The sequence below is a fragment of the Cystoisospora suis genome (genome assembly GCF_002600585.1).
Source record: "Cystoisospora suis strain Wien I chromosome Unknown contig_5247, whole genome shotgun sequence".
Classification (NCBI taxonomy): Eukaryota; Apicomplexa; class Conoidasida; order Eucoccidiorida; family Sarcocystidae; genus Cystoisospora; species Cystoisospora suis.
Window position 1 is genome coordinate 27726 of NW_027158038.1, and position 11312 is coordinate 39037.

An 11312-nucleotide genomic window follows, 5' to 3' on the forward strand; every position below is an offset into this window, starting at 1 on the left:
TCAGATGTGTATGAATCATAATGGTCGTCATGACAATTTTTATGGCGAAGGTGTCCTGTCCTACGCCTCTAATCAACTTCAAGATATGACGGCTCTGTGGCTTCAAAACGGGAAGAAAGGGTCTCTGAGAAAGACTACACTTCTGTTTGACAGAAAGGTAGCAATACTACACCGACTGACCGCGATCCAGAGAGGAGTTTTCCGTACAAAAACATCTTTTGTCGGGCCATCATAAGTTTGAATAAGTCGAATAAACTAACGGAGAACTTCTGAAGAAAAAGAATCATACGTGTGACTTGTTGGGACAAAAACAATTCCCCCTCCATCCGAGAAGAAACTCACTGTCCTTTCAAGAAGGTGCCGAAGCGGACGCCACTATGGTACTTGTTAGGCTCTACCAGTTACTGAATCAAAATTCTCTTTGAACGAACACACAGCAAAACTCAAGAATCTCTTCAGAGAGGAAATAAAAAAAGACTTTTTGGACACAGACGCACCATCGACTGAAGACAGGAACCTCTCGGTTCTGTACACTGAGATGCCCGCCGTCTATCATTCACATGGACCCTACCTTTGCAAACTCGGAACAACTACTATTCGAGTTCTCTTGCCTATGCCATTGTAAGAAAACTTCTCCAGCACACCCGCTTATTCACCGCACATGACGTCACAAAGCGACCCAGGAGGTGAGGCTGTCTTCCTTCGAAAACCGCAGTGTTTCCGCCATCCGGAGTTCTTTTTCACTCATCGCCCTTCTTTTGCTCAATGTTGCTGTTTCTTAAGAAGCCTTGTGAGTTCTCCATTTTCTTTTTGGATGAGATCTTTATAAGACCCCGTCTCAACAATCTCACCTTTCTTCAGGACAACAATATTGTCTGCTATTTGCAACGCCTCTTTACTATGGGCTATGACTACGACCGTGTGAACTGTATTTCCGAGCAAGGAGGGATGACACGTTTCCGGCCCGGAGCCGTTGTCACCGTCTTTCTCGTCTTTTTTCTCGTTCTCACTCACTGTTGCAAAACTACTGCTATGGTCATCTGGTTTCTTGAGAAGATAGCGTAAGGCTTGTAAGAGATGTCTCTCATTATGAGAGTCAAGATGAGCAGTAGCTTCATCGAGGATAAGAATCTTGGGTTGCTTGATCAGAGCTCTTGCTAAACCAAGACGCTGCTGTTCTCCACTGCTGAAAGGTGACAAACTTCCTTCTATTCTCGTGTTTTCATGTGCTGGTGTGAGGTTCTCAAGGATTCCATTGATATTGCATAACTGACAAACCTCCTTGAAGAGGTGGTCTTTAAAGCAAGCCGTCATACTACGAGAGAGGGGCGTCAGGGAGACTTGACCATCACCTACGGATGAAGCTTCCTTCTTTACTTCTTTCTGCTCTGTGGCCATCTCTTCACTCTTCCGAATGCCTGCTGCTGAGTCCCTCTTCCACACACCATAGAACAGATTTTCTTTGATAGTTAAACCACTGAAGAGACAGCTACTCTCAGGGTTGACGATTCCCAAGATCTTCTGTAATAGCACCCGCGTCGAGATCACACTCAAATCAGTACCTGAGCACGCACAGCAGCAGCCAGCCAAGGCAAAAGTACGGTGGAAGTAGCCTAGCTAGTTGTCATATGAAAGAAAAGACCACTGCATGAGATATGAACAAACAAGCCTAGACAGAACGCCAACTGCGGGTGTATGTACACTCTCATATCCTGTTGTCTTTCGTACGTCATGCCGAATCTCAGATCAAATCCATCAATCTACTATATGTCTCCTCCTCGTTCAATAGAATAGACACAACAGATAGAAGAAAACTTGTGGACTGAAACCGATAGAGAAGCGCATACACTCTCATGGAGATGAACATACACTCTTGCCGTCTTTCTGCCATACAAGAGAGGAGATACATATTTCGATAGGACATGTTGACCAACCTTCAAGAGGATTTCACGCTCAACCATACAGCAACTGTACATACACTCACAGAACTTCCTCGCCTTGGTGACGACACCACTAGACTCTTCACATATGGCCAAGGGTGGATCCAGAAGACACGATACAGCCTATGCAAGCACATACGGATGGAGCAACAGCCCATACACACACACACACACCTCTAGGGAATCATTACATACACTCCGCAGGTGTCCTGCCCTTCTCCGATTGAGAGGCATACACACAACTGACTCCATTTTATGAACATTAGATTCGAAGACTAGTAGAGACGCCAACTGACATGAAGGAAAGATTGCGCACGTCTCTGTCTCCATCCGGTCTTTCTTTTCGTTGACAGACATAGATAGATGGATAGACAAAGGAATAGACGGTCAGGTATTACAATGGTAAACAGCGGACTGTCTACAGACCTCTCAACTCTAGAAAGAAGCACACGTGAAGAGGGGCGAAATCCAAAGAACAGAGATGAGATAGATGGTCTCTATCATGAAGCTTTGGGAACAACAAACTTAAGCTTTGCTCTTCCACGGAAGACCACTCCTTCCTTCTCTACAGTCTGCTCCTCATCTATAGTATCTACTCAGCGTAGTTATACGCACACTCCAGGTATATAGACTATCGCAGTACCTACTTCCCTACTTCTTATGTATGCATCTATCTATCTAGTATACTTCAGTCAAGCTCTTCTTGAAAGAAAGAAAGACCCAACGACTGCAAATGAATCTATATCAGTCTCAGCTCTAGACTCCGTCGTCACTTGTTGTCCTTCTCCCCTCTTCCTTCTCTTCTGTATCCGCATGCATACAGATAAATTATATGTCCGTCTTTGGCTAGCCAGCATATGTCTCTGTCGCCTTACCATCGAGTGTAATGACACCTTGAGTAGGATTTATTTGCTTTGTTAAAAGCTTCAGAAGTGTCGTTTTCCCGCTTCCACTTTGTCCTGTGATAGCTGTAATACATCCAGGAGGAATGCTGAGACTTATATTCTTCAAAGAGAGTAAGCCTTCTTCATCTTCTTCATACGTATCCGTCGTCTTCTCGCCTCTTGTTGTCTGTTTCTGCTCTGGGAATTCTTCAAGATGATGACCATCTATGTGTTCGGGTTTCTTTTCATCCCCTCCAGGTGAGCTATTTCCTGCGCTAGGGGTTGGATCGACTATACTCGAGTTCATATCAAGTGAAGTCGTCGTTGCCGTGCTACTTGTGATGTCTGATAAAGAAGGAGAAAGATCGATCATCATCTGAGGAGTAGCCACTTGAGCTAGTGAGCTCGGCGAATCTGCCGTCGTCGCAGAAGAAGAAGACGCAGTCTTTTTCGATATTTCGTTCTTCGAGGTATAAGTAAAAGAAACATTCCTGAACTTGATCTCTCCTTGTAAAGTCTTCAGAAGATTCTCAGCTTCAAGTTTGTCTTCCCTTTCTTCATACGAAGAAAGGAAAGGCAGAAACCCTGGACACGATGACACCTCGGTGTTCGGAGCCGTGCCCTCCTTCTCTTTCTCTTCTTCTTGCTCCTTAGGCATAGTAACAGCTTCCTCTGCGTGGTGCTGATCTTTGTCAGTACCGAGATCATTCTTCTCTTGGCTTCCTATCAGACATTTCCTCTTCTCCTCATGGGGAAAGCAATCCTTCTCTCTTTCGTTCTCTATGTGACCCGACTGTTTCACAAGATTCAAGACTGTATTGATTCTTGAGCCGGCTTGAACAGCTCTATAGAGTTCAGAAGATAAAGATGCTAACCCGCTGAAGCCGACCCCTACCATAGAAGAGTAAACTGCAAACGAAGTTAGGTTCCCGTAGGAGAGCTGTGACGAAAAGGAAGTGACAAAGAGGCAGAGAAGAAACATACGTATGAAGAGAGAAGGAAAGAACACTAAGGGAGAGTCAGTCGGTCTCATACTGAAGCGATGGTAGGTGGCAACAGATACACAGGGATACTATCCCTATATTAGGAGTAGATAAATGCGAGGAAAGGAGTAGAAGGACACAGACATACCCAGGAGGTTCAACACATGCAATAGAGATATACTCAGTGTTCACGAGAGAGAGAAACAAGAGCCGTGTCCGCTGGCTAAGCTAAGAAAGAGAGACAGATGAGTATTAACCGAACCAGGAAATAGATAGAGAGAGTGCCACGCAGGGGATGGCTACACAGCGGACAGCGCGATAGATATCTCTCACTGTCTCGAAGTCAAGGGAGAAGAGATATGTACGAGGGAAGACTACAGCATACGGAAAAGAGATAGAGAAGATCCCTGCTGGATGATAAACGTTTCCCTGCGTAAGTACACATATATATAAAGATATATATACATCTATGTTGGTGTACACATGTATAGAATGATGCAAATGTAAGCTGAAGAGGTCGGTCTCGATTTCTTCTCCTCTAACGGAATGGTGGCGACGTCTACACTTTATACCGTCCCTGGGCACACTAGGATTCACACCAACAAGTCTCGCTTCAAAGATCATCATCTGAACATACAAGCTGCCTACTCCGCCTTCTACCCAAACGCTCTCGCTCGACGTTTCTTCCATAATGTACACGGAATTCTCTCCCTCTATCGCTACATACATGTAGACAGTGTGTAGACACCTCTCTTGATATATGTAGATGTATCTTCACGAGTAGAGACACACAGAAACTTACAGTCCCTTTCTTTACAAGGGTCATGCCATAGGTGAGGAGGGCGAGGAACGTCGCATTGACAGAGAAAGAAAGAAATCCAAAGAATAGTCCATTCACTAAAGCACTTGAGTGTGAAGCATGAAGAATCTTGTTTTGTTGTTCCTCGAATCGATATGCTTCTTGTTCTTGCTCCTGGTGTATGTACACTGTATTGGCATGGATCAGACGATCTGCCAGAAAGCTGTTGCACCCCTGAATCTCCTTCTCCTGAAAACTCTGCCAATGGCGTAGCCGTCTGAGGACAATAGACAAACAATGATATGTCCACATTCATATATATGTAGATATGTATGCCCGGTGGATACCGAAGTAGAAACGACCAGACATAAAGCTGTCAGAAAAAGAGATACATATCCACATCACCTAGAATTAGACAGATGCATGCGCGTGTCTACATGTGTGTAGATACGTGTACGTCAATGTATACCGTACAGAGTTGAGGGAAGAAGAGTAGCGTGCTAATGCGGGATCTCCTCATGATATGCACAGGAGGTAACTGACCGACTCTAAGTCTTACATACTACACATGGCACACGTCTACGTCATGCCTAGAAGTAAATCACACATACGTGTATGTATACATGTTCATTCAGATTTATCTATAGCTATGTATAGATGCGAATGCTTGTAGGATACATCCATACAGAGAAACATGCATATCACTATAGCTATATTTGAATATGTGCGATATATCGGAGCAGGATTCATCTACCTATCTACTTACATGTAAGACTTATACACGTGTATCGGTACAGGTGGATAACCTCGTACACACAGAAGAAGTGGTGGAAGACGAAACGACACACCCTTCATGTGAAGCCCTGTGACCACCACGAGAAGAAGAGAATCGAGACAGACTGATCGATAGATGAAAGGCATACCCTACAAGTATCTCTTTTCCAGCTCTCTTACGTCAAGAGAAAGTCATCCATGAAAGCAACCTTTATCATGACAAGAAGAAGTAGAAGAAAAGAAAAACTCCATCCCAGCTTGAGGAACACAGAGAGAGAGGGGTATAGACACAGGGGGCTTGTTCTTACTTGCGTAGACACATGGCTGAATAGCCAGCAAGAGGTAGAAGAAGAAAAGCAAGAGTAGTGATTCGAGGCGAAATGGAGAAGAGAAGAAATCCCCCTCCAAATACAGAGCTACAGTAACGTAGGCCTTGTGCCTGTGTACGACAGAAGAGAGCCGCAAGAGCTTCTGTATCTTCATGAAAGAGAGGAAGCAATTGCCCTGCTGAGTATCTCCAAAAGAATGACGGGGGCATATGAAGAAAAGAAAAGAAGACCTGGCGCCTGACCAAGACAAGAGAAAGACAAGATGAGCGCTCGACCACAGGAAAAGATAAAACTCGAAGATCCACCCCACATCGCCATTCTCAAAGGAGAGGGAAGTTGAGAACAAAGAGAAAGAGAGAGATTGAGAGAGAATGGAAAGAAGCGGACTCCAGCAAAGATAGGTCGTGTCTTGTGTTGCAAGAGATCTTTCCTCTTTGCTTCTTTTTCTCTTCTAGTCTATCATGGAGTCTCTCACTCACCTCACCTCTGCCTTGGAGAGAAACGAAGGAACAGCTGTCAGTAAGGACCTAAAGTAAGGACAGTCTTGTCTCTCTCTCTCTAGCACTATACATATACATATATATACATCTATACTTACATGTGGATACATATGTATATATACTCATGTAAGCAGAGAGGTTATCCTGGCTGAGATGAGAAAGGTATGAAAAGCAGCTTCGGTGGAGGTTTGTCCACTTGTACTTGAGAAGCAACTTTCATAGGGAAGAAGAGAGGTGAGACACCTGCTGTATGCTATAGAGAAGAAGAAGACAGGAAAAGAAAGAAGAAGAAGAAGGGAGACTGAAGATGGACTTTTCTCCTCAGATGGATGGAGTGACCACTTCTTGCGGGTTGGCTTGGCTAGTTGAAGCAAGAAGAGCAGAATCGAAAGAAAGGGGGAAGCTCTCATTCTCTAAAGAGGTTTCATTCTAGATCTACATGTGAGAAGAGATATACTTGTGTAGGAAGAACAGATACAGACTCCTACGATGTCTTTGAGTAAAAGCTCTTTCTCCCTCGTTACATGCCTACATCTCATATGTATGTATATCCAATACACCACCCTAGACCGGAATAAGATACCTTGACGTGAGATACATGAAGCTATACGTCTCTCTCTCCCCCTCTTTCTCGAGCTATGTATGTACCTCACAAGCACAGTGCCTGTGTACATGATGTACATGCACCGCATATCTCCCTTCATGTGTACATACACCACATCCTTTGAATAAGACTAGATCAAGCGCCAAGTCTCTCTACCGCGCATACCTGACTTCGCATTTGATCTCCTGTTCAGCGATTTCGAGGTGCATCGTGCGAATACAGCTCGTTAAGGCGCCAACACACAAAACACCTCCGATAAGAAAGAGAAGAATCTTGGAGTGATGTCTCCTGAGAAACTCGGAGGAAATTTCTCCTCCCTTCCCTCGAAACAAAACAAGTCCTAAGACCTTATACACTCCTCTTACTAAACTCGTGCCATATGAATAGATACACGAAGAAGCGGATGAAGAAGTCACCCCAGGTGCGTGGCCGCCGTTACCTAAAGCCCCTCCTGTCCCACCTCCACCCCCGGCTGTATCTACAGCAAGTCCTATAAGTGTGGGAGTGAGGAGATTGCATGCGCTACATATGACAAGCGAAGAATAAGCAACACAGAGACGTTTGGCTGTTTTGCTCGGACAGAATTTCTTGAAAAGATTCACGAGTAAAGACCCTCTTGCAAAGGGACAACGAGATATTGGTGAAGTGAAAGGAAGAAGCCCTTCTCCTCCGTCGACCCCGTCTAACACGACAGGAGGAGAAGAGACAGACTTAGACATCACACATGGCATTGTGTCTGCGTGAAAAGATAGGACTAAAGGAAGAATTCACTCTACAACGACAGAGAAGAAAAGACGAGAAGACCAGGAAAAGATAGGGAGAAAAGGACCTCGAGAGCTCTTCAAGAGGTTCCTTGGCCTGCCCTAGGTATATGATTATGTATCTCTATGTATGTGTATGTGTACAGTTAGAAAGGGCAGAGGAGAATCTCTTTAGGAAGCAGCTAGCTAGCTGGGGTGGTCCTTCTTGAACTCCCTTGTTCGTGCATGTGCACATATGAAGTACACACACGCCTGTTGTTAAGGTCTCTTGATCTGCCGAGAGAAAGATCTTTCGAGAAGGCGGCCCAGACCTTCAGAGAGAAGAGATTCATGCCTTTCTTCTGGAAACGGATTTTCTCCACATAGCCTAGACCTCAAAAGTGAAGACGATAACCTCATGAGAGGAGAGGGAATGGTTTGCGAAGAGGGAAGAGTGTGATGATGCGAAGATCTACAACGACTGGGTATCTACCTTATCACCCCTTTCCCCTTAGAAAAGCGTACGAAGAATGAAAGTCTTCTAGGAGACAAGCACGTTGAATCACGGTGACGAGGAGACCCACAAAGAAAAGAAGCCTAAGTCAATAAGACAGTCTTGAATGACGATACGGAATTCCTCCGTCAGTGTAACTAAACACTTTCTTCTTCTCGTTAGTCGTCCGTCGATCCTCACGTCATTTCGCCCTCTTCAATATCTCTTCATAGTCCTCCCTACCCCCCTCTCCCTTTTCGGCTTTTATAAGGAAAGGAACCAGGGATCCTTTTTGTCAGTTACGCACAGTTCCTTCGTTTTGACGGAGCCATTAAACGTAGCAGGCTGGATAGTCTAGCAACAACGACGAGCGCTAAGAAGGTGGAATTTCAGGAGTGTGAAAGATGAAAGGCCGCTCATCTCTGGTGCTAGACAGTTAGTTTGGATGGGTGAAGTCGTGAACGCTCGAAGGACGAGAGGGGAGGAGGGAGCGCCACGCCACCACGAGGTTTGGAGTGACACATCGGGTTCCAGCTTTGCTCACCTACTTCACTGCTGCGACGAACGTGACGACGACGGACTAGACAGCTAGTTAGCTAGCTGGCTGGTTGTGTGGCATTAACAGAGAGAGAGAGTGTTTGACTGAATGATGATGGTCATGCCCTCCCTGTTCGAGCTCTACTTTGAGGGAATACGAACCAAGAGAGCCAAATAGGATGCTCCTCTCTCTTAAGTTTCTTATTGTCTCTCTACATCTTTCCAATGCTTGAAATGAAAGCGGTGTTCTTTATCCTTCTCGATGTCTTCTTGATGAGTGAGAGTCTACACCTGGAACGCAGAGCGGGAGTTTGACTTGGCGGGTGTTGATGTAGACACCGGGGGGTGACAGACCACTGCCTTCTCTTTTCTTCCCCTTCCCGAGGATCTGAAATTAAAGAACCCCGGTCTACATCATGTGACCGAAGAGAAAAGCGTTAAAAGAAAGGACAAGTTCACGGCGAAGAACGAACTCTAAGGAAGAAAGCAGGTCAGGTTGGAAACCCGGTCCGGGATGACAAGGAGGTCTCTCCTTGAATGGAAATCATCAAACGCCAAATGAACGATGAATAGACATCGTGAAGAAGAGAAAAACAGGATGAAAGAGACAAGAGGGGGACGAGGCAGTCACTGAAAAGCTTTAGGAGATGAAGATTCTTATGAACGGAAGCGATCACACATGGCCGAGAGCTGCTAATCCCTTCCTTTTCTGTGCTTTTCATGAGAATCCTCGGGAAGGATCTCCTGTGCTTCGATTTCCACTTCTTGGAGGAAGCTTTCTAGCCATCATGAGAAACGAATGTGAGGTTGTTAACCCGGAGCACTGACCCTCCTGACCCGGGGCGGGGCGGGTGTATGTACACTGGGTGAATCTGTTATTCTCTGCTCCGCCTTCATCCTTCTTTGTTTCCTCCTCTTCTTTCTATACGCTTGCGCTCAACGTACATACATACAGATCTCCTTCTATATCTGCGTGGGACTCCACCTGCACAAGGACTTGCTCCTCAGTTCAGCTAGAAGCTGCTGGAGAGGTTGCAAGTCTCTCTTTATCACACACAAGTGGGTTGTCTATTCGATCAGCTTTCGTGCTTTCTTTCTTTCTTTCTTTCACGTTTGTGGAAATGAGTAAGACCCACCATCCCCGCGAGGGTGGCTCCCTAGCCCCTCCACGACCTCCCGCTGCTAAAACACCGTCACCATCCTGTGTGTCGTCTTCTTCTTCGTCTTCTTCTCGGCCTTCTTCTTTTTCTTCCTCCACTTCTCCACCTCTCCCTTCTTCCCCTCCCTTCTCTTCTTTACCAATTCGAGGACGAGAGCGTCATCCTAGCTCTCGCCATACCGCTCCTCGGCCTGAAACCTCGTCATCTCATACATCCCCATCTTCTTCATCATACTCCTCCTCTTCTTCTTCTCCTTCTTCTGGATCTTCTCTTTCTTCTTCTCCTTCTTCTTCACCACGTGAACGACAAAGATTTTTCCCTCCCCATTCTTCGTCGTCTTCTCATCCTAAGCATCGACAGGATTCTCTCTCTAGATCCGCTGAGAAATCTTCTCATTCTCATCATCCTCGAACCGTTTCAGCTTCGACACGTGAGGTGAAGACAGGAGAAGGTAGAAAGTCTGTACAATTCACACCCCCCTCACCTACGACTTCTTCTCATTCTTTCCCTTCAGATGAAGGAATCTCCAAGTCCGTGGTACATGAGGCAGTACCAGCAGAGCTTCGCGGCTCTTCTCCTCCCTCTCCAGTCAGAACGTCCGTCTATGTCACGACCCGTCCTTTTCCTTCTTCTTCTGCGAAGCGAGATGTTGCGGGCATGTCCTCCTCCTCGCCGACCCCTGGAGGATGGAGACGAAGAGGAGGTGAAGGGAGAGACGGCAGATTCAGCCCGCGTCTTCCATGCAGTAAAGATGGGGAACCTTCCTCTCTTGATCAGGTGTATATACGTCGCCAACGAGATGGATCCATGGTGATGTATCTATCAGCACATCTAGATAAGTATCTCCTACGAGTCTTTCGTACAGTCTCCTATAATGGATTTCTCACTGAGCTACGCTGGGTCAATATGGTAAGCTGAAGGAACAGCGAGAGACGACGTGTTTATCTATCTATCTATCCATCTATGTATCTATCTGTCTTTGATCTATCTATCTTTGATCTATCTATCTGTTCTTTCATATCATGGAGCCTAAAAGGAATATCGACTATCGTATACAAACGCGGGAACTTTCGCCTGCTTCGGTTAGAGGAGAAGAAAGCCACAGAGTTAGTCTTTTCATCGAAATAAGCATTCTCGAAGACGAGCTAGAAATCTCTTCTTCTTCCCTATCTTCTTCATCTTGTAGACACAGGGGGCGGCGTCTACCTTTTCTCTGAAAGGCGCGAAGCAGTAGCAGTCGTGCGTGCAGTCAAAAGACTAACAGGAAGGGATGTTATGAAGAGTCTAGATCACAGCTGTCTCCCTCTCTCTGTGCTAGACGTGTTTTTATATATATGTATATATATCCTCGTATTTGTCCAGCTGTACATGTATGTATGTATGTATCTATGTATGTATTTATGTATGTATGTATGGATGTTTACGTATGTGTGTATGTATGTGTAAGTCTCAGGTGTATAACATGCTCCTGACCGCTTTCTGGAATGTGTAGAAAGGGCTATCTATCATCGAAGGCAGTGCGAAGTTGCAACCTTCTGTCTGTCTTTTCCTCTCCCTCTCTCTCTCTGT

General features: G+C 45.5%; 2 protein-coding genes across 2 annotated transcripts; one reads left to right on the plus strand and one right to left on the minus strand.

Moving 5' to 3' along the window:
- Positions 1-290: 290 nt before the first annotated feature.
- Positions 291-8235, minus strand: CSUI_009035 (abc transporter transmembrane region domain-containing protein). The gene is made up of 6 exons (XM_068069154.1): positions 6979-8235; positions 5689-5946; positions 5373-5469; positions 4610-4883; positions 2816-3764; positions 291-1562 (listed from the first exon to the last, which is right to left on the minus strand). The coding sequence occupies exons 2-6, from the start codon at positions 5861-5863 to the stop codon at positions 763-765; spliced, it is 2295 nt and encodes a 764-aa protein (XP_067918873.1). The 5' UTR covers positions 5864-5946; positions 6979-8235; the 3' UTR covers positions 291-762.
- A 325-nt stretch (positions 8236-8560) lies between these two features.
- CSUI_009036 (uncharacterized protein) lies at positions 8561-11235 on the plus strand (the record flags this gene model as incomplete). Its single annotated transcript, XM_068069155.1, has 2 exons — positions 8561-10652; positions 11197-11235. Exons 1-2 carry the CDS (start codon positions 9705-9707, stop codon positions 11233-11235), a joined length of 987 nt encoding a protein of 328 aa, XP_067918874.1. The 5' UTR covers positions 8561-9704.
- Between the last annotated feature and the right edge of the window lie 77 nt (positions 11236-11312).